At 50.3% G+C, this 23,354-nt stretch overlaps 4 protein-coding genes across 4 annotated transcripts; 1 reads left to right on the plus strand and 3 right to left on the minus strand.

The window, feature by feature from the left end:
- Positions 1-87: 87 nt before the first annotated feature.
- P884DRAFT_268059 (uncharacterized protein) lies at positions 88-4,251 on the minus strand (the record flags this gene model as incomplete). Its single annotated transcript, XM_069442164.1, has 5 exons — positions 88-754; positions 821-1,110; positions 1,243-1,359; positions 1,424-4,111; positions 4,222-4,251. The coding sequence occupies 5 exons, from the start codon at positions 4,249-4,251 to the stop codon at positions 88-90; spliced, it is 3,792 nt and encodes a 1,263-aa protein (XP_069299845.1).
- A 1,633-nt stretch (positions 4,252-5,884) lies between these two features.
- On the minus strand, positions 5,885-9,171 carry P884DRAFT_194653 (uncharacterized protein; the record flags this gene model as incomplete). The annotated part of the gene is made up of 6 exons (XM_069437847.1): positions 5,885-6,391; positions 6,470-7,771; positions 7,971-8,156; positions 8,221-8,742; positions 8,858-8,912; positions 9,002-9,171. The coding sequence occupies 6 exons, from the start codon at positions 9,169-9,171 to the stop codon at positions 5,885-5,887; spliced, it is 2,742 nt and encodes a 913-aa protein (XP_069299846.1).
- A 2,289-nt stretch (positions 9,172-11,460) lies between these two features.
- P884DRAFT_256942 (Alpha/Beta hydrolase protein) lies at positions 11,461-12,994 on the plus strand. The gene has a single exon (XM_069441096.1). It carries the CDS (start codon positions 11,759-11,761, stop codon positions 12,689-12,691), a length of 933 nt encoding a protein of 310 aa, XP_069299847.1. The 5' UTR covers positions 11,461-11,758; the 3' UTR covers positions 12,692-12,994.
- A 386-nt stretch (positions 12,995-13,380) lies between these two features.
- P884DRAFT_194595 (uncharacterized protein) lies at positions 13,381-14,298 on the minus strand (the record flags this gene model as incomplete). The annotated part of the gene is made up of 3 exons (XM_069437844.1): positions 13,381-13,718; positions 13,778-14,077; positions 14,166-14,298. The coding sequence occupies 3 exons, from the start codon at positions 14,296-14,298 to the stop codon at positions 13,381-13,383; spliced, it is 771 nt and encodes a 256-aa protein (XP_069299848.1).
- Between the last annotated feature and the right edge of the window lie 9,056 nt (positions 14,299-23,354).

Raw genomic sequence — 23,354 nt, forward strand, 5'->3', positions numbered from 1 at the left:
AAAAAAGAAAAACAAGTAGACGTAGATTAGTATGAGCAGATTGCCTCCCTCGTCCCCATGCTGAGATTGTTGCGACGTATATCCTAATTAGTGCGTCACGTCGGGGCCCTTCCCCCCGATGCCAGGGGCGGCAGCGACGGACGCAGGCACGACCACGTGGGCCGACACGTTCGTCTTGCCCCCGGCCATTCCCTTGGCCTTCGCTTTCATCTGGTCCTTCTTGTCGTGCACATACCCCCGGAACCCGCTGTGTGCTTGCGATATATGCGTTGACGCGCGCTTGCCCCTCAGGCTGGTCAGCGTGCGCAGCGGGGGCTCAAACGGATAATCGCCCGGCTCGCCATCGACGGGCAGCGTGGTCCTCTTCCTCTGCTTCTGGTGCAGCGCCCCGGTCTCGTCGGATGCCGACGTGGCCCTCTCTGCCTTCTCGACGTCCTGCTCCTCTGCGAGCGCGGCCTCCTTCTTCTTCTTCCGGTTAAAAGGCCAGACGTTGGGGGTTGGCATATGCGGAACCATGGCCTCCGCCCAGGCGTCGGGGAACTTGCGGATGAGAGCGCCCCAGGGAAGGGAAATGGCGCCGAGGCCGATGGAAAGACCCCATTCCTTGCCATTCAGACGCGTGATCTTGAAGGCCTCGCCTCCGACGAAGATGATGAGGACTTGGCCGCCAATCATGATGAGATTGATGATGATAAAGAAGTAGTTGCGAGTAATGCCTTCGAAGATGTTGAGCTTGTTGTCAAGGCGGCGGTTACTGAACGTAATTAATGTTAGCCACATTAGGACGGACATGGAGAGAGATAGTAAAGTGCGGCCTTACTTGAGCTCGTTGAAGATTTGCAGCCAGACGAAAGTGTTGAAGACGAGAGTCCGCAGGCGCTCCTGCTCGTGTTCACGAACATTTTGGACCGAGTTGGACACGTCGTAGCCGAGCAACGAAGCACCCGCGAAGTTGAGGACGAGGGTGATGGCGAGCTGACAGATGGCTTGGCCAATAATCATTTTCGTCATGCGGGTGCTGATGAGGGAGGCCGTCTTCCTATCAGGCTTCCGGTCCAAAACTGATGGCGAGGGTGGGTCGGTAGCGAGGGCGAGAGCAGCAAATGTATCCTAGAATAAGCAATGTCAACCGGCGTTTCCTTTTTTTTTTTTTTTTTTGGGGGGGGGGGGGGGGGGGGGGGGGGGGGTGGGAGGGGGGAGAGAGGGGAGAGGGGGAATTGATTAGCGTTTTATCATATTTACCATGATGAGGTTGACCCAGAGAAGCTGAACCGCGTTGAGCACGGACTGCTCTTTGTCGCTGGCAACGGAAGAGACGAAGGTAAGAACGACGGCCGTGACGTTGACGGTGAGTTGAAACTGTACCATAAGTTAGGCAACTTGTGATTAATTATCACTTCAAAGCAGACTGTGCGCAACATACCTGCAAGAACTTCTTGACAGCGTCGTTGACGGCCCTGCCCCAGCTGATGCCCTTGACGATGGATGCAAAGTTGTCGTCCATCAAAATGATGGCGGCAGCCTCCTTGGCCACCTCGGTACCCGCGATGCCCATGGCAAACCCGATGTCGGCCATCTTCAGGGCGGGCGCGTCGTTGGTGCCGTCACCGGTCACGGCAACCGTCTCGCCGAGCTCCTTGAGCGTCCGGACCAGGATGCGCTTATCCTCCGGGCTCGAGCGAGCAAGAACCTGCAGCTTCGGCACGAGCTGCTTGAGCTCTTCCTCGCTCTTGCGGCGGAACACGGGGCCCTCCATGGCGATGCCGCCTTCTTCGGGATGGTAGATACCGCACTCCTTGGCGATTGCGCGGCCGGTGAGTATGTTGTCGCCGGTAACCATGCGTACGGTGACACCGGCGCGGCGGCAGTCCTTGATGGCGTCGATGACGGAGGGCCGAAGCGGGTCCTTGATGCCGTAGATGGCTACGAGGGTCATGTCGTTGTGCACCTTGTCAAACTCGGCGGCCGTCAGGTCCTGCTGGCCGGCGAGCTCCGGGGGCGGCCAGGAATCAAAGTCACGGTAGGACGAGCCGATGGTGCGGAGGGTCTGGCCGGCGTACGAAGTGATGGTCTGCGAAAAGACGGCTCGGTCGTCCTCGGTCATGGCGGTCGTCGCCAGCTCCTCGCCGGCAGGATCGGCAATGACTCGCGTGCACTTTGCGAGCAGGATCTCGGAGGCGCCCTTGACGTAGGCACGGAATTTGCCGTTGGGCAGCTTGACGATGGTAGCCATGTACTTGACGGCCGAGTCGAAGGGCACGACCTGGACGACATTGGCGTTTGCGCGCTCCTCCTGAAGGGGCCCGGCCCCGAGATGGTCGCGACAGAGGGTGAGCAAAGCAACCTCGGTCTTGGAGCCGATGAAGGTCTTCTCGCCATCGACATCGCCCTCAAAAGCGGTCGAGTTCACCGCATTGGATTCGATAAGGAGCTGCTTTGTTGTGTCGCTCAGGCCCTTGACGAACTCGCTGACGGTGACGTTCGGGATGTTAATAATCTCGACGGCCTTGGCGGCTTTGTCCGCCTCCTCTTCCTCCTCCAGAGGGGCATCGGTGCCGCCAAAGCAGAGACTCTTCCCGAGAGTCGTCGCCACGACCGTCATCTTGTTTTGCGTTAGGGTTCCGGTCTTATCGGAACAGACGGCAGTGGCGTTGCCCATTGTCTCGCACGCCTTCAGAACGCGCACCAGGTTGTTGTCCTTCATCATGCGCGTAGTCGCAAATGCAAGAGCGAGCGTGACGGCCAGGGGCAGGCCCTCCGGGACGGCAACTACCACGACGGTGACCGACGTGATGAAGAGCCGCAGGAAGTCCTGGCCCTTCTGGTCGGGAGTGTCGTGGTTGTTGGGAAGCTGAGCCAGGAACTTGATGAAGAGGACAATGAACAGCAGGAGCGCCGCGCCACCGCCAAACTTGGCAATCCAGTCGGCGAGGATGTTGAGCTTCTTCTGCAACGGCGTGTCCTCCTGGTCCGTGTGCATCGACATCATGATGCGGCCATAGCTCGAGTTGACACCTACAGCAGTGACCAGGAAAGTGCCGTTACCCTCGTTGACCTTGCTGCCCGAAATGATGAAAGGGTCGAGCTTCTCGATGTCGGCCGGCGGCTTGCCCCCCTTGGCGACATCTTCCAGAACCGCAAAGACGTGGTCAGCAGGAACCTTCTTGAGCAGGTCCGACTCGCCGGTGGCCGAAGACTCATCGCACTTGACCCCGTGACCGTCGATGAAGATGCCATCGACGGGGACCATGTCGCCGGTGAAGAGGTGCATGACGTCGCCCACCATGATGTCGAAGACGGAGATCTCGACAGACTTGCCAGAACGTATGACCTTAACGGTGCGGTCGCCGGCCTTCTTGTTGAGGGTAACGAACTGGCGCTGCATCTGCCAATCGTTCAGGGTACCCACTGCCACGACAATAAAGATGGCGACCATGATGGCCACGCCCTCGACCCATTCCACCTTAGCCTCGCCCGGCTCGTGGTCGACGCCAAAGGTCTGGTACAGACCGAGGGCGAGGGACACGACGGCGGCGACGGTCAGCAGGATCAGGACCTTGTCGTTGTAGGCGATCCAGGCCAGCTCCAGCAACGACTTTGGCTTCTTCTCGGGTAGCCTGTTGTCGCGGAACACGCGCTTGCGGTCAGCGAACTGGCCGCCCGCGTGGTGCGCCGGCGCCGGGGCGGTGGCGGGTTTGGCGTCCCCGGCCTTGGCGGCGACGGGCAATGTATCGCCGTTGGAGCCATACTTGGGGACGCCCTGGGGCGCGACGTCTTCGAACCTGACGGTGCCGTCAAGGGTGCTCTCGTCGGTGCTGAGGCCGGCATGGCGATCGGTGCGCAGGCCCTTCTCGAGGCCGGCCAGGCCGCCAAGGGCGTAAAGGGCGTCGAGACTCTTGGGGTTGAGCAGCTTGGAAAGCTGGCCGGGAGAGAAGGCGAACTTGTTGTCGGGGACGTCGTACATGTCCTCGTTAGTCGGGTCCGGGCTCAGCGCATCGTGGACGTCGAGCTGGAACGGTCCCTTGACCCTTTGGCCGCGGCCAGTGGCGGCCAGTTGTGTCGCCGAGTCATTATCGTGCTTTGTTGCTGTTGTTGCGGTGGAGCTTTCGGGCTGCGGAAGAAAGGAATAGGAGAGAGAGGTCAGTCATGGCTGGTCCGTTGCGGAGGCCGGGCCCGCGCCGCCGATGGGCATTCATTCAGCGCGCGCGCGAGAAAACATACCTCGATCCCTGGAGGGTCAGTGTCTGTCATTGTGATAAAAATAGGTGTATGATTGAGAGAGTTGAGCAATTGATCAATCGACGTGTCGTCTAGGAACTCCGAGAGCTTCTGGCTTGCAAACGGAGAACAGTCGCAGCGAAAAAAAAAAACATAAACAAAAGGGAAAAAAGCTGGGAAAATTGCAGCGGGAGAGAGGCCTCCACGCTAAGACACTGCCACTGCACCGCGATGCGTCGATGATGGCCCGTCGAGTAATCTTGGAAGTGGCGCCATTAGGCCGCAGGGACACGTCTCGGCAGAACTGTGCGATGCGCTAATGTTAACCAGCGCCAACAGAGTTTACCTGAAACCAGGCACACAAAAACCAGACGAGCCGCCTTAGGAAGCAGACGAGGAGGGAAGGGTGGCGCACGCAGGCCAAGCGCCGCATCCGGGCAGCCCTTGCGGCAGTTACACAGCAATTACTTCGGAAAGTGCTTTTAAAGTTAGGTAGCACAACATATTCCGCCCAACACTCCGTAACGGCTACCTTACCACCTTACCTTCTCCTGCCCATGAAAGCTTGCTGGACGCCTGGTCAGCCTAAAAGGCACATACCGAGAACAGTCTGAACGTTTTGAACTCGGCACCTTCAACCAGCGCATCCGAGCCCAAACAAAGCATAACTAACCAGCTCGATAAGCCAGAGAGAGGATCATGCCCAATCTGGCATAATAATGCATGACTGTGCAGGGTCGCTCCCAAAAACGGGTTGAAAACGTTTTACATGAGTAGTCCCAAGCATCGGGTTCTTCCGTGGGACCGAGATCAGCATGGACCAATGATCGGCAGGCATGACATCAGACGCGTAAAATGCGTGTGCTCCTGCAGCAAGATCAGCCAGTCAATCGCTGCCAGTGCAGCATATATAATCCGTAGTTATATATCCATGCACGATGTCGGGGACACTTACTTGGGCATCAAAGGGAAAAGAGCGGTAAAGCTGTGCTGCACAACAGGCTTTTGAGCTTGCGGTCGTATGATATAGCTCCTCCGCACTTTGAAGTTGATGCCATGGGTTGGCACCCTACAATCCTGGGAATGCAATTCCGCAGTCGGGCAGTTAGCGTCCTACTACGTAAGCCGTTTGCGGCAGATGCGACGCGCCGGCGAGGTTCCTTTGGTCCCCATCAGGAACGGAATTGGGGAAGAACCGCTTCCCCGAGAAAGGCACAGCAATAGCGACATATGCAGGTCCCAGCATCTTACGAGGGCGCTGCCCTGCCAACCAAGCCGCCCAATCCCCCTGCACCGCCTGATAAGGTGGGCGCGAGGCGCATTGAAACGAGGCGGATTTGCCGATGGGATGGCACGGGGAAGTAAAGCTTGATCTTAGGTGGCTCCACACAAATCCTTGCGTGTGGTGGTCCAACCCACTGGGCCACTGGGGTTCCCGGCCCCACCAGGGTTGCAACCACCCACATCTTCCTGCAGGGCGGCCCCCAGTCAGCCTTCGCTTCCTTCCTCCTCCACCACTACCACCACCACCACCACCACCACCAGCAGTAACTAGCAGTTATAGACGACACTTGTAGTTCGCTTTCCGTATCCCACAATAACAGATATCATACGAGATTTTATATAGGATACCATACTAAGGTAATTACGTTCCAGAATGTATTAATTACATCTTTCGAGAAGAATCTATACAAATCGAGAAAATGTCATCAACGAACGTCGTTATCCTATTGTCCCGCTCTTTCGTAACATTTGTCCTTGAAACGCCTACGCGCAGAGTTTTCGAGACTGGCTTGCGCTCCATGTTGTCGCCCTGCTTGGGCGGTTTCCCGGCATCGGCCTCGTCGTGCATATCAGAAAGCCCTCGTTGGCTCCTCTGGCGCCTCAATCCGGGCTCGCCGCTCTCGGACGAGTCGCGATGGTTGGTGTTGTGTGTCGGCGCGGGCATGCCTGGTACGTTGTCGCCGTCGTCGTCGTCGTCGTCGTCGTCGTCGTCGTCGTGAGCCCGCCTCCGTTCCAGCTCCCCCTCCCCCTCCTGCTCTACGTTGACCACGACTTCTTGAGAGATCATGATCCCCCCGTACGACGACACGCCCGGACGATACTGCCGCTGGCGCCGCCGCCGCCGTGACACCGGCCCGACGGCGGAGTGGTCGGACATGTCGCTCCGCGCCTGGCGCTCCGATACGGGGTTGTTGTCGTTGTTGTTGTTGTCGTTGTTGTTGTTATTATTGTTATTGTTGTTGTCCACGTCCCCGCCGTTCGCGCACAGCAAGGACGAGACGCTCTCGTTGTACGGCGTCAGCGCCACGTGCTCTCCGGCAGACGAATCCAGCCTGACAGCGCCCGAGGAAACCTCGCCGGGGGCCCTGCCCTGAGATGACGTGCGCGACGCGGAGAGCCGGAGATACCGGGGTATCGGGATGAACGATCGCAATCGCTTGGTGGGAAACAGGGCGCTGTCGATGGCGGGGACCGAGTTCAGGATTGGCGACAGGTTGCGGTGCACGGAGCGCGCAAACACGGCCCTGTGAGGGGAGTTCTTGTACACGAGCTGCTGCGTCTTGAAGAAGGGGAGCGGGATAAAGTCATAGGCGGGCGCCTCCACCCGCAGGTGAATGGGAATCATGATAGTGAAGGCGATGAAGGAGCAGGTCGTCGGCCGCGCATCGCCGGAGGGCGGCGTGCAGGGGACGGGGAGAGGTTTGGCCACCAGCTTTGCGTTGGCGAAGACAGGGTCCTGGACCGAGTTCTGGAGGTTGCGAATCGCGTCGAGCAAGAGGCTGGCAAATTTTACTTCGCGCGGCAGGAGATTGTCGACACGTTCGAGTTGCCGTTGGAGGGCACCCAAGGTCATGCCATCTAGGCGGCGGAGCAGGTTGAGATCGGCTGGTTCGAGGCGTTCCAGTGGCAGCTCCATGCTCGGGAGCAGGTTGCGCGCCAGCTTCCTCACGAGCACATCGAATCCCATATGGTGAACCCGGGTCCTGACCGCGAAGAGGCCGACGTGGACGCCCGGCTCGAGCATGACACCGCGGGCGTAGCGCTCCATTGCCCTGAACTTGTCCCCCAGCCCCTTGGTCCGGATCTGCATCTTGGAACGGATCATATGGGTTACGTGACGGGGCTCGGCGAAGCAGTACCCAGAGGCGGCCAAGTGATCGACGTGGCTGCTGTCCACTCTGCGGACCAGGAACATGAGGTAGCCGTGACCGCTCCTGCTGACCGGGCTGGCATTCCCCCTTTCGGCCAGGTCGTCGAGCTCGTGATTGAAGCTGGACGAGGAGCCATACGCCGTCATTACTGCCGTTGACGGCTGGCCGACCGGGTTCGCCGCCGAGTGTCCGCCCGTCGACATGATCTCGTCCCAGAGAATTCCGGCGTCGGCCAGATCCTCGTTCATCTGGTGGGCCAGAGCCGAGGCGGCAACGCAAAACAGCTCGCAGAAGACGATGTCGTAGTTGTCTATGATGTGGCCGTCCTTATCGACCAGCTCGATACCCGTCCTCACGTTGCGCCCGGTGTGCGGTAGGCGGGAGAGATGCTGGCTCATCTTGTCGAGAAGGGCGGATATGACGGGCCAACTCCGGGACGCTTGAAACAGCCAATGGAATAGCGGGTGGGCGGTCGAAAATGTGGCGGCCCGAGTCTACCAGAATTCCCTCCCGGTCAGAGAAATTAATACCTATCATTAAACAGGGCCGAGAGCAAGGGGGCAAGGGGGCAAGGGGTTGGGATTCCTCGCAACGCACCTTTTGCAAGAAAGTGCAGGTGACAACCTCGCTCGGCAAAAAGACATCGGGCGTGACCAGAATCCTCCCCTGTTCGTCAAAGACGGCGGCTGCGAGAGTGATGCGCTGCGCTCTTTCTGCGTAACCTTTCCGAACCCGGGCAGAGTAGATAGCGAGGCCAGCCATGGTGAGGCAGGCGGCAAATGACTGATGATGGGATATATTCCTCGGTCAGAACTCCTCAGGAGAGGGGAAAGGAAGCTGTGCTCACCAGGCAGGCCGTCACGATAACAGTCGTGTTGCGGGACCCGATGTCGCTCATGGCCGTGTCGACATGCAGCAAGGTATAGCTCGTGCCAATGACGGCACACCAATGCATCCCGGACACGGCGCCGGCCAGCACCAAGGCACAGCAACCGCGTTTCCACCACAAGTTGGTCCAAGTGCTCCTGAAGACGAAGAAGAGCGCCAGAGCGACGATGCTGGCGACGACCGCGATGACGACAGACCCGGCGACGAACCCGACCGCGTAGGAACAGTTGTAATTCTTGATGGAGGCGTTGCCGAGGTAGTGCATGCCACAGATGGCGCCACCCGAGAGCGTGCCGGCCGCAAGGATCCGCCACCAGACGATCCGGGTGCTGCTAGCGGTCGTGCTGGTGACGACGAAGAAGGCCACTACTAGGACGACGATGGGAAGAAACAGGGATGCGATGGTGACTCCGGGAGAGTACGCGATCTGGACGTCGTGCTCGCCGTTCAACATGGTTGTCGCGAGGTTGCCGATGTAGTGCTAACGACGGGGGGGAAGAGTCAGTAAAACGGTCGCCCCAAAAAAAAAAAAAAAAAAAAAAAAAAAAAAAAAAAAAAAAAAAAAAAAAACTATGTGACAACAGCAAAAGCCGCACCATGCTCCAGATGGCGACCCCCCCCATCGTTATCGCAGCGCCAAACAAGAGGAGACTACCGGACCGTCAGCAACCGTATGTACAGTACAATCTACTACTACCCTTGACCCGATCTCAACTGAGTTCCGGCCGGCATGTGCGTACTTGTTGTAGTAACCCCTTCTCGAGGTACGGCGATGGATGAGCTCGAGCGTCGAAGCGGCACCGACGAGACTGATGATATAGCTCAGTACCAGCAGTCCGGGATCGACCGTGAAAGGTACGACCTGGCCGATGTATCGGGCCAGATCCTCCGTCGTGGATGTGTCGGCCATCCTGCCTCCGTCAGGTCTTCTGGGAAGCGTCCGAAGAAGGTGTATGAGGCCATAAGTTAGAGGTCGTTAACTGTAGTCTGGACGAACAGGATCAGAGTGGTGGCATCTTGGTTCGTCATCAACGGCCCGGGTAGTGGTTCTTCAAGTATCTATCTGTCTGTTCGTAAGGGGAGAGTAATTACTAGTCCGAAGGGCTGCATGGCCTCCGCCGGTTGGCCTTGTGCTGTGGGAGTTTGGAGGAGACAGCTCCCGTGTACCGAGCAGCTGAAGATATTATGTGTGCTTGGCTGTGCTTGGCTTTGCCGGAGATGCAATGCTAACTTACCAACCTAAGCAAGCATGCTGGCCCTTGGGCGGCCTACTAAACATACTTATACATATTACCTAGTAATAGAGATCGATCGATTCCATGTGCTTGTCTTGCATTGGCCGCACTACTGCACAGTAAGAACGGCCGCGGAAAACAAGGCGCGCGAACTAAATATGGTGTAGCGTCGTATAATCGCGGTAACTAGCACGAGTTTCTGCCATGGTCAAAAGTCTCGGTATGTGGGATGTGTGGAAAACTTCCAGGTTCCCCTGACTTGACTTCTGGTCTAGTCAGAGGTTAGAACTTAGAACTCATTCAGGCGCCCACACCTCGCTGTTGAAAATCTTCCTTCTTCGTGAAGGATCGAGATCTCGGGATCGGGGGTCCCCCACAGCATGGGGCAGATCTGCGAACTCCATTCAGCAGCAGGGCTTGGTAATACATTAGCATGGCCTACGGAGAGCTGAGTAATGAATCCGTACAGGGGCCAACGTAGTAATCCGTTGTTACACGACATTTCCATCACGCTAGTGGCACAATAGTGCACTGCAAGATAGGTTCAATTCTCCTCGTCTTCCAAACTTGCGGAATTTTCAGCTCAGTCAAAAAGGCCTCGGTCCTCCCCGCAAACTTGCGCCGCTGCTCTACCGTACATTACAATTCCCATCCATGCAACCACGTGGCCGTAGGGCATGGATAATTGTTCCCCCTCTTTCCGAAAGCCGGTTGACGCCTAATTATGCTCTTGAAAAAATGAGGGGTTGTCCACAAGCTTTTAGGGCCGAGGAAATCTTCTCTTGTCGCTCCTCCTCCCCGCTCTACCCTAGCTTTGCCGTATCTACACATCCAGACGCCCTACCTCGCAACACTGCTCAGCAGCTCGGGCCGAGCTAAACATGAACGCACAGACGCTAGTGTTGCTGAACCAGCAACGCCAAGACCTGATGAACCCGTCGTGATGAAGCGCATTCATAGCTGCCATGTGATACTCGGGTGGTCATCAACACTTCCTAGAGCATCGGTAGATGCGCGAACCTTCTTTGGGAGCAACACAGTTAGCGAACATGCTTGAGGTGATGTTACTTGAAACTGGGGCCTCCAGGCGAATGATATGTACGTACGGATTAATTACATACTGATTACATAGCACATGCTCGCTTCGTTCGCAGCGGTTCCTTGACTACAAGCAGTCCCGTGGGAGATTCGCTGTCTAGAACGGTTCGACGAGGCCACATTGACCCGCGATTTCCACGTGGCTCCCCACACTGACTTCATCCGAGTCCGACACATAGGAGCAGCAATCCCTGTTCTGATCCGCCTCCCCGGCTATGGGCGTCTGTGCTCATGCCTCGGTTAGGAGAATCAGAGACGGGGAGTTTCGAGTAGGCCGCTGGTACTGAGCGGAAGCAGAAACAGTCAGAGGAACTACCATCTCAGGGGCAGCTGAAAGAGTCTGGGCTGTCTCGATCCATGGAAGGTCCGTAGTGTCCCCGAAGAAGGTGATTGGTTGGGGACCATCTCCCTTTGGTGTTGTGTAATTAAGTTCGGGGGCCTAATTACTGCGTAGACATATAAATACTTTGGTATACATACTATAATTTATCCCAACACTAATAACTACCTTAGACAGGTGGTATTCCTACGAAAAGCGCGTAAATAGTCTCAAGCTTGATTGCCAGCAATTATTCCATTCCACATTGTCTTTCCCTCTGTGGTCCTCTTCCTCTTTCAGCCTGGCTGGAAAATGCCAAGGAATGTTATCACGGGTCAAGGATCCGGTGGACGATGCGCTCCCGAGACCGGGCTGACTCGGCACCGATCTTATCCAACTCGGTTGGCCTTGGCTGGCGTTTCCGGCGCATCCCGGCTACTTCCGGTGGCTCAGCTGCCCAGAACCTCCAATCGCCGGTTGGGACAAGACGCCCCACGTCTTTAATAATAGAAGAGAGCTGAACGACTCGCTCGAGCCAGCAAACCAGGACATGTATCCGCACATAGGGATTATGCACCGTCGTTCAGACAATGACGTTCCTGCCTGGCAGTGACACGTTTGCTAGAGCTTTATTTCGCCCGGTGGCCTAGAATAGGGGTCAGGGTCATGGCAACCTCTTCTGCGATGATGCTTCGGCATCACTCTTCTTCCCCATCATCTTGCTCTTGCCCGCAGCATCGGCGACTGACCATCATTCAAACCTCTTTCCGACACGAAACGAAACGCGACAAATAATAAACTCGGCATCTGAAGGGCGGGACGCAAGAAAACAAAAAAAAAAAAAGATGCCAGAAACCCGCTATTTCGTCCTCCCCGACCAGCGGCAGGTCGCATACGGCATCTACGGCGCACAGGATGCGCCCTCGACCGTGTTCTACTTTCACGGATGCCCGTCCTCCCACCACGAGGCATTCTTGCTGTCCGAGGCCGGGCGGCGCCACGGCCTGCGCATCATCGCGCCTTCTCGGCCGGGCAGCGGCGGCTCGGCGTTCCGCGAGAACGGCACGCTGCTCGAGTACGCGGACGACGTCCTCGCGCTCGCCGACCACCTCGGGGTCCCCCGGTTCGGCATCGTGGCCGTGTCGGGCGGGGCCCCCTACGCGTTCGCCTGTCGGAAGCGCATCCCGCGCGCGCGGCTGGCGGCGGTGGGGATCGTGGCCGGGATCTACCCGGTTACCAGCCTCGGCACGGCCGGGATGAAGCTGCCGTCGCGGGTCATGCTCCGGCTTGCCACGTGGTTCCCGACCATCGTGGCCTGGGCCATCGACAGGCAGCTGGGCGCGGTAGCCCGGGACGAGGACGGGAAGAAGAAGCTGGAGGCGCTGTTGGTAGCAGATATGCAGCAGGAGGCGACCTGGGAGAGCGACAAGCGGGCCTGGGAAGCGGCAGCTCCGGAAGCTCGGGAGGCCGTAGTCATGGGCATCCGGGAGGGCGTGAGGTATGGGGGCCGCGGCCCCGCTTGGGAGATGAAGTTGTACGCAAGCCATTGGGGGTTCGAGTTAGAGGAGGTCCGGCCGGGCCATGAGAACGAGCTTGTTCTGTGGCACGGAGACCTGGACGCCAATGTGCCGCTGGCCATGGCGCAAAAGGCTGCCCGGCAACTCGGTCCGGATGCGGGATTGAGAGTTGTTGAGGGCCAGGGACATGGGGCCCTCACATTCCACAAGGCTGACGAGATCATATCGACAATGAGGGATAATATGCTAAGGGCGATTTGATGATGACGAAGATAACAACTTGGGCGGCTAGCAACCCAGACATGGATGGACGGCGGGAGAACAAAAGACGGGGAACTGTGCGGACGAGACCTTCTCTGATTAGATTGAAGAAGACAATCATGTGCCAGCTCATTCGGCAAACGTTTGAGGTGCTTGGATTACTTTATGATCCGTAATTCTTGGAGCTTTTTATTAACATGAATGCTAGGCTGCTCATCCACGGTTTGTAAAACGAGGAGAGCAAGGGACTTAGTAGTTAATTAACGTAATTACATCATGGTAGTTCACCTGCCAATAGGCACGGAAAGCCTTCTTCCTTTTAAGGCAGGTCTTAGATATAAACGCTAACCTACCTGAGTGTACCGTGCGTAATGACGCCTTCCGTGATCGGGGTTTGAGATGCGGGTTTGTGTAACTCTTGCATTGGCGCCAAAACCTGCGGAAGTTTCTTTTCCGTTTTGGGCAGGAATCTCACCGGTCGCTAGGTGGGGATCCGATGGCGTCCTATATGTTCACACAAGCATCCGGAAGGTAGATTGACACGAAGGTGGATTGGTTGCTTTATGATCCTCTCTAGGAGAGGCCCATGCTCTAGATTAAATAGAGACACGCGCAATGTAGCATCAACTGTGAAATGGGTCCCCTATATGCTCCCTCCGATCAACACGGCTGGTGACGTCTGAGAAGTTTCATATGCTTTCTCCCGCCTGGATTCGATGCCGAGAAAGAGGACGGGACCGACGTCGTGGCGCTTCAAAGACCAGCAGGAACTCGTGTCCGTCGGGTAAACTACCGAGCGGCCATAATCCCTCCTGCTGGAGCCATTCAAGGGCACTCAGTGGTTCCTCATGGTCAACGAAGAAGTTCGTATCGACGCCCGAGACGAGACCCAAGGGCGAGGCGCCATCGGGCTGGAAAAGAGAGCCACAGATTTCGGCGTCTCTAACATAGGGAATTGGGGAGCCGGCCATCACCTCCCTTGCACAGGTTCGCATGAAGCCCAGTGGAACATGTGGAAAGGAGAATTCTATTTACCGTAAAATTAGAAATGGAAATTAATAGATACGCAATCGGCTGGCTACTCACCGGAGCACGCTTTGGAGAGGGCGATACAGGCGGCTGGATGCGAGCTCATAATGCCGAAGACCTCATCATCGTTCTTGCGGAGCTTCTCCAGAAGGCGGGTTGCGAGGCGACGTTTCCTGAAGTCGCGATGGACAACGAGCTGGGTCACCCAGCAGACTCGTCGGCCCTGGTAGGTCCACCGACAGGCAAATGCGTTACCGACGAGAGTGCCATCGACATGGACACAGACATAGGAAGAGCAGGTGCCGACTGGAAGATATGACCTCCGAAGCCGAGATGTGCTCATCTTGACACGAGTTCCTGAAGCTAACGTTGATTACTCGCTCGCGGAGGCGTAATTATGCGAAAGGACAAAGATGATGAAACGATGAAACGGGGGTAGGGATACCTCGTTTGGGCCCCACGCAGCGCTCAGGTGTATTCCATATGCCATAATGCTCACTGAAGAGTTGAGCCGCCTCAGTTAGCATTTCATCCGTGATGTCCTTCGACCCGAACTCCCTGAAAATCTCGGTCGTCATCGTGGGGCGAGGCTTTGGGGTCGTTTTTCTCTCAAACTGAACAGTGGGATCGAAGGTCACCCTTCCCAGCTGCCTTGAAGGATTGGCCATTTATGTGTGAGATGAAGTTAGCAAGCCCACTGGCGTTCCTTTGACTGCAAGTCGCATGTTGTCAGGCATTCTGGATTCGAATCTCCGCACTTTGGATGGGTTGGCTGTGAGTCGCTCACGGCCCGGCGCCTCCAACGCACGTGCCAGCTTCGACCCGCACAGACAGGGATACCTGCGGAAGAAAAATTTCCCTTTAGAGCCTAGCTTCCAGCCAACGGAGAAGAGCCTTGACCATATAATTACAACATATACCACTGGGCGTACCGTTTAGCCACTAGATGTCGAGAGCTGCTCCTGGTATACCACTACTGAACCGAACAAGCTTTTCACAAGAAGGGCTATAAAGTCTGACTTCTCTCCCGACTCTAGTGTCCTACATACTAATATAGTGATAGACTATAGCGATCCACACCCGTGCATGCCGTAGTGCCGTCTATCTTTGTCCGGGGAGAGGAACCCGGGCGAGTAGGATCGTGCCCCGTCATCTCAGGGAAGACCTGCAGTATGAGAGATGTTGGGAGACATGCTCGGGTGAGGCGACAAGCATGCTCGGTTAGCATGACCTCCAGAAAGCCCAGAGTCTGTCCTGACATGCGGGAGGAAAAGGCAGTCTCCAGAGTCCAGACTACAGTGGTGGGTAGAAATGGTGAGGCACAGGCCACCCGTCGAGTAGTATTCTCCCGCTGTTCAACTCGCTTAGTTACCATGTCTGTAGCCAATTTCGGAGGTCATATTACCGGGCCGACAGCGTGGGATGCTTCCCCTTCAGGCAAACGTACGTACCATGATCCCTACATCGACGCATCACAGCGATTCGGGGTTTTAGGCGTGTCTAGCGAGAACGAATCAAGGACCAGTCATAGAGGCGCAAAGATGAACAGAAGATCCAAGATGGCAGGCGAGTTCAAAAGCGTATCAAGCAGCGGTCGAGGAAATTCTGCCATGAGTGTAAGGAGGAGCGAGTCTATAGAGAATTCTTGTACGTGGAGTGTGCACACGAGTAATTAATTAGTGTTTGGGTGTCAGGTCGGATTGACAAACTAGGGGCTAGGCGCGGCGCTGACGCGGAACTGGCGGTTGTCATGTATGTATCCGCAACTGTTCGTCTCGGGAACAAGGCAACTGAAGATGGCAATGGCGTTCTGTCCTCTGGAGGGCTACGCCGCCCGGGGCGTTACCCATTCCCCGGACGTCGCCACGGCCTCCCCCGTCCGCAACCTCCACCTAACCTATCCGCTACATGCACAAGATCAAGTACCTGCCGCTGAAGGAAATCAGGGGTTCGAGCTCTGAGTAATTCTGTTCAGTTGCACAACATAGTTTACAGCAGTGGAAGAAGCCGTTCTGGGGACGGCTGTGGGGCTCCTGGAATGAGTAACGATCACTTTTTTTAGGGCTTTAGGATTGAGATGCTTACAATACATTTGTTCTTTCAGCGCCAACAAGTTGCGACGGCAGCTCAATGTTCTGACTCCTATGGCAGTGCCTGATGCATTACGAGTTACCGTATAATTCCGCGAAGTTGGATAGGCTACATCGGGTCGACCGGGGTGGGAGGCGAGGTGTCTTATACGCTGACTAAGTCAGACCCCCTATCAATGGAACACCCTATCAATGGAACACTTGGCAAACCTTGGCACCTACACCTACCTATTATCTTCAACCTTCTATACAACAGTCTGTTCAACCTACTATAATATAGGAAGCCATTGAATCCACACTTTCTAAGCCGCTTTCTTTAGCTACAGGGTCCTCCACACGGCCGGCTTCAACCTGGGCCTGGTGGATCTGTTCAATCGTAGCGAACTACTCGTTCGGATCCGTAACTACCCTCTTCCTCTTCGACGGCCTAGCTACTTCTAACTATACCTTTAGAGCTTCATTTTCCTGTTGTAACTAGGCTAGTTAAAAGTCCTTCCGATCGAACGCTTTTTCAACCTTCCTAAATAGGAGCTTACGTATAGAGAGGTGCTAAGTCTTAGTGGCTAGGTTGATTAGCTAACTATATAAGTCTAACCTCCTCTATAGTATACTGAAAAATAGATTAATAGCTCCTTTCGAAGGCTAGGAGTGTTAAATAGGTTCTAGAGTCTGTATAGAAGTTAGCTATTTGTTAGTATTAGCTATATTATTAGAATTTTCTAATAGAAGTCTACTTATTAGGGGTTTAGCTATATAAACTAGCTATAACCCTAATACCTTCTATCTTACTTTGATATTCTAGGCTATAATAGCCTCTTTCTAAGCCCTTATAATACATTTAATCATTAACTACTTACTTAGAACTATTAAATCGGTCTAGGAAGTTATATTATTAAAGAGCTTCTAGTATATATACTTTAGGGGGGAAAAGACTAACAAATCTAATAGTTAGAGGATATATTGAACTGGTGCCAGCCTCTCCTGGCAGTAGTCATATACCCCTAAGACCAAACCTCCGTCTGGTCAGATGGAGAGGAGTGTTGGCCCAAAGTGTCTAGCGTATCTAGGCACTCGTGGATACAGCAGACAAGTCCACCCTCCTGGACAGCGGTTGCGATGGACGCGGGGACGGCGATAACAATGCCCCTCTAGGTAGATGTAAAAGAGCCTACCTACGTGGGAAAAAGATAACCAAACTTACAAGTGAAAGAAGAATCTCATTATCGCGTAAATAATGCTGTAATAGCAGTCCGTTGCTATTACTGTTGATCTATTCTATAAAAAACTGTCCCTTGTCCTTCTTGTTCTTCCCTGGCACCTCCTAGATAGGCACCCCTCTATTTATATCTAGTGTATATACGACTTGTTCGGAACCGGAAAAACGAATCTGCGACCTGTGCCCCTCTGGTCATACCGAGAGGTTCCTACCCTAGTCTAATATAAGGTATATAGAGGTAATGTTATAGTATATAGCTATTAGTAGGTTAGATCCGACAGACCTACTAATAGGGATAATAAGCTAGGGGTTATAGATATATATTTAGATAGTATCCCTAAGTGCCTCTAGCACTTAGAAGAATTAATGTATCTTATTACTACTTCTATAGACTATACTAGTTAGTCTAGGAGTACTACCTATGGCGCGAATACCACTATGGTATTATATCTTATAGCCAGTCCGAGCTATAGTCATTTATAGCTATCAAGCTATAGCAAGTGGTACCTACTACCGGTTCAAATCTACGATCTTCGTTACTATTCGCGTTTAAACGCTATAGGAGACTATTTACCCGAGTCAAGTGACTATATCCTTCTGCTCTAAGTAGACGCTTAAATAGTTAAAAACGATGGTAATACTAATATTATTAAGAACCAATAAACAAGTCTAAACTATAGTAAGCGCGTTAGACCTATCGCTTTATCGTTAGGAACGCCTACTAGCGTTAGGTTTAGAAGCTCTCTCTAATAGACCTTCGACTCCTTAAGCTAGTAGTATTACTTAAGGAGGCTAATAACCACTCTACTTACGCTTAGGACTTCTATAACCACCCGATAGACAAGGATTACCTAGAATTATAGACTCTTAACGACTATACCCTAAGAGGGCTTGTTAGGCACTTTATAAGACTCCTTCCCTAGCTCTTAAATAAAGCTCTTATTCTACTATTACTACCTATAGCGAGAACTATACTAGAAGCGCGAGTTTAGGAGGAAGGCTAGTATAGGGGACCTTTAGAGACCTCGAAAATGCCAAGTCCTAAAGACCTAGTTTAATAATTTGCTATACTACTAGAAACCGCCTTATAAAGGATAACTCTACCTATAGGCCTACTAGATCTACTAGAGACCCTAAGGCCTAAGCTAAGCCTAGTAGGTCTAAGTAGATAGGGTAACTAGATACTAAGTAGACCTAGTAAAGCCGCTTAAACCATAATTATAACTAATATATCAAGGGAACTTCCGGAAAGGGAAGAACCTTAGTAGGGGCCTTTATAAAACCCCTAATTAATGGTCTAACTAATAGAAGGATTACTAAGGATAATACCGATACTAGTAGGGGATAACCCTATAAGGGGATATATACCCCTCTTACCACTAGACCTGACAGAGGAAATAATTATAAGATTGCTCTAGAGGGTAATGGTTAGACTTCTTTAGAATGCTATAACCGATTAAGTAGACATTAGTTCCCCTTAGCTATAGCTAGTATATATAGTACTATAACTAGCGATAGACTAAGCCTAGAAGATTACTAATATTAGCCTATACTAGCTAGATGCCGACCGAAAGATTACTAATAGCTAGCTAATTTTCTATTATAAGAAGATCTATTATTATACTAATATTAATCTCTAGATCGAGTATATCTATAATATAGTTAGAGGAAATGTCTCTAAGGAGCTTCTCCTATAAAATAACCTATAGGTATTATTCTATAGGTTAGCCTTATAATAGTATAAGTAATAACTATCGTTAACTAAGAAGGAGACCCTATACCTAAATATAGAGATATAGCTTTAAAGGATTAAGGAATAATTCGGCATCTAGTTTAACTAAGTAGGTTAATGGCTAGTTTAGAATAGCTATACCAAGGACGACCTAGCCTTAGGCAAATCTATCTATAAATTTGCTATAGACCTCTTTTACTATACCCAAGTCTAGGGAGATAAGACAAACTATTAGCTCCTAATTAGACTCTAGTTAATGATAACTCCTTTACTCTATAAGCTCTGCCCTAAACTATATAAGACGGATACTATTAATTAGTACCTCCTCTATATCTCTAAAAAATAGGAAGCCCTTTTAGAGGAACTTAGAGCTAAAAAGAGGTTAAGGAAGGTAACTATATTTAATATTAATGATACCTTAGACAGGACTAGAGGTAATAATAGCGATAACACTAACAAGGAATAAGCTAATTAGTTATATACTAACCCCTAAAAGGGTAGTTAAGGTTAGTAATACCGGACCGACCGTTATAGGAGAAGGGAGGAATAGAAACGTAGGTATCTCCTATAAGAGGAGCGATTCCAAAGCCGTAACTAGGAGTCTTGACCAAAGGAGCGTAATAACTAAGTCAGAAATGGCTACCTATAGGGTATTAGAGCCTAGGAAAAGGGTAGATATAGCGACCGGAATCCCTACTTTAGACGGTTCTACCACTATAGCTAGAAGCGTATTAATAAGGATAGTACCTACTACTACTATAATACTATAGTAGTATCTAGTAAGGACAAGAAAGCCGAAGCCAAATGTAAAGAGCTTAAAGCCGTTAGCTATCTCCTAATTAGCGACTATAAATCCGAGATAGACAGAGATAGTAGCGATAGAGAGGCGTACTTCCTTAGTACCGCTAAGGAAGACTATATCTAGGAAGATAGCAATATCTATAGGCTTTACAAATAGTCATTTACAAGCCGAGGAGCGTTATACTACCACCTACGTTAAGATTATAGAAAGAAACTACACCTACCTAAACTACCAAAGGAAGACCTTCCCTAGGTAGAGTAGGACTTCGTAGAAGGAGCGGCTATACCATTAGAATTAACCAAGGAACCGTAATAACAGGAAACCGTACTCCTCTCCTTTGAACCTAGCTAAGTGGTAGAAGCTAACCCGAGTATAGAAATACCCTTCTACTAGCTAAAGAAGACGTCTTACCTATATATTCCGGTTCGAGCTAACCTAGGAGACTAGACTATAGACATCTGTTTCGATATAGGCAGTTTAACTAACCTAGTTAACTAGATATAGATTACCTAATAGGTAAAGAATCCCCGATAGATTAAGGGCAAACCCTATACCCTTAAGGGAGTCAATTCGAAGACTAGGATTAGCAAATAGGTCGAATTTAACTTCTATATCCTAGGGGAGGCTAGGAATACGCCTATTAATAGGTATATTTACATTATAGCCAATATTATCGATAAACTTGCTCCGAAGATGCTACTAGGCACCGACTTCATAACCGCTTATAGTGTTAAGATTGACTTTGTTAAGGGCATCTATACCTTTAGATTATTAGCCAATATAAAGGTCTGTAGGGATATCGTAAAGAAGAACCCTAAGCCTATATCTTAGAAAGTTACCGCCGCCTAGTATACCGTCGTGCCTATATACTCTACCTAGCTACTTAAGATATACTTTATTCTATTGCCTAATAACCTCCTAGAGAACAAGTACTTCTACTTTACCACTAGCTAAGAAGGAATCTAGGACGTTATAGTTACTTGGCGTACCCTAAGGGTAATAATCGTCCGAAATGATATTAATGCCCCTATAATTATCCGAAAAGGGGATAAGGTTGGCTATCTATTAGAATACTTAGGAGAGGACATTACTATATAGATTAGCGTAATAGATATAGAAGATATATAGGCCGAGGTTTAGGACGGAATCACCGAGTAAGAGTTAAAAAGAAGGCTAGAAGAAGCCTAGTATATATATTATTAGGAAAAGGCCGATGGCGACTAGGAACTTCTACTAAACGTGATAAGTTTTTATACCCTATCATATAGTATCAAGAAACCTGACGATATCCTAGCCATTAAAAGTAAGGATAGTATTAGTATTACTAATGTAAATCCTAAATTTATACTTAAGGTAAAGGAACTTCTAGATAAATACGACCTCTACTAGGATAGGGGAATCGTACCAATGCTAGAATACTAGAAGATATAAATTAATCTAGTTAATAGATAGTAAAAGCAAGTCTATATAGTTAGACTATACCTAATAGGGCTTGAAGACTATAAAGCCCTTAATAAGCATTATAATCAACTCTAGGCATCTAGAAGATTTACTTTTATAGATAAACTAACCCTAATTATATATCTAACCTTTATTATATAGAGGAAAGTTTCCGAAAAGCCTAGAGTAGAGGTCAAGAAAAGCTAAAGTATAGTTAACCTATAACTATTGAATGTAATTATAGTCCTAGATATTTATCCCCTACCTAACTAGGATAATATTATAGCCGCTATAGTCGGTAACAAGTTCTTTACGGCCTTAGATACTTTAGGATTTTTCTACCAGCTGCCTATAGCTAAGGAGTATAGCGACTATATAGTCATTATAAGCCACCGTAGCCTAGAAAAATCAAACGTAGTACTTATAGGTTTCAAGAATATACTAGCCTTTATATAACGCTATATAGATAGACTTTTCTTAAAATACTACCATTTTATTAGGGTATATATTGACGATATTATTATCTTTAGCAAAACAGAGGAAGAATACCTCGAATACCTATATACCGTTTACAAAATCCTTAATAAGGCCCGTATATATATTGGTATACCTAAATCATTTATAGGCTACCTAGCTATAAGGCTCCTTAGGTATATTATAAATGGCAAAGGTATTACCAAAACCGATAACCGTATCGCCGCCTTTAAGAAGCTAAAGTTCCTAGACATACTTGATAGTCTAGAGCACTACCTCGGAATAGCTAGTTAGCTAAGGAAGGGCATTCCGTGGTTTGATACAAAAGTAAGGCCACTTTAGGTACAAAAGACGGCTCTAATGGCTATAGCATAGAAAGAAGGAAAGCTTAAGCCTAGGAAAGCCAAAAGAGCCCGGAAAGCGGTCACTTCTACTGTTAAATTTACCCTGACTAAGGAAGAACTTAAATCCTTTAGGTTACTTTAGGAGTACTTATATAACTAGGAGTTCCTCTATTACTACCGCCTGGAAAAACCGCTGTTCCTTAAGCTAGACGCCTACTATGACGGCTATAGCGTTATCACTTTCTAGCTTAAGGGCGACTAGGATAATAAGAAAATCCCTAGTAGGGATATTCCTTTAAGCGAAGTATAGCCTATCCTATTTATATTAAGAGCGACTACTAACGTAGAAAAGCGCTATAGATCTATAGAGGTAGAAATTGCTATACTTGTCTAGGTAATTAGGAAACTTTAGAAGATGGTATAGTTAAATAGATACCCGGTTAATATCCTTATTAACCATACCCTAATAAAAGGGATAGTAAAGTATATATCCCTAATTATAATAGATCTAGCTAAGGCTAACCTGAAACTAGTAAATATAGCTAATTATCTGTTAGGATTTAACCTTAATATCTTCTATATCCCTAGGACACTAAATGTAATACCTGATACGCTATTAAGGTTGCCTACCTAGGAGTAGGATAATCTAAAGGTTAAGAATAGCCTAATAGATAAGCTTAGAGATATCTAGAGTGATTACTAGGATGCTAATACCTTTATAGCGGATATAACTATTATAGAACCGGTGCTTAGCGACGAATTTAGGGCTAGAATTATTACTAGCTATCCTAAGGACTAGAAGTATAGACTTATCTACTAAGCCCTCTATAAAAACGAGAAAGACTTGGTTAGAAATGACCGTACTAGAGCTAGAAAATATAAACGGCTAAAATTGCCTATAGGACTATTTAAACTTTCGAACGGGCTGCTTTTCTATATAGATTTTGACGGCATTAGAAGACTTTACCTGCCGGAAAACTACGTTAACCAAATCCTTTAGATAGTTTACGATGATATATACTATTTTGGTAAAAATAAGATGATAAATAAGCTTATGGCTATTTATTTCCATAGGAAGGCCTAGAAGGTTTCAAAGTTTATACGGCACTATAAGGTATATTAGGCCAATTTAACTAACTATAACCTACCGCTAGGGGAACTCTAGCCTATTTATACCTAGCTAATACCATTCTATACGGTAGCTATAGACTTTATTACCGACTTGCTACTAGCGCTAACTACTAGCACCCTCTAGTCACTCGAAGGCTATACCCTAGTAGATACCCTCTATACTATAACTTATAAGTTTAGTAAGAAGAAGCTTCTTGTAGCTAGCCGCTAGATATATATAGCCAAAGAATAGGTAACTATTCTTCTAAGGACCTAGATATTTACTAACTAGGGAATACTAGCCTAAATTATTAGCGATTATAACCCTAAATTTATATCCGACCTATAAAAGGAAATCTTCTTACTACTAGGAACCAAGCTATTATTTTCTATAGCCTACTATCCTTAGATTAATAGGCAGTCCGA

The sequence above is a fragment of the Thermothelomyces heterothallicus genome, assembly GCF_042370625.1.
Source record: "Thermothelomyces heterothallicus CBS 202.75 unplaced genomic scaffold P884_scaffold_5, whole genome shotgun sequence".
Taxonomy (NCBI): Eukaryota; Fungi; Ascomycota; class Sordariomycetes; order Sordariales; family Chaetomiaceae; genus Thermothelomyces; species Thermothelomyces heterothallicus.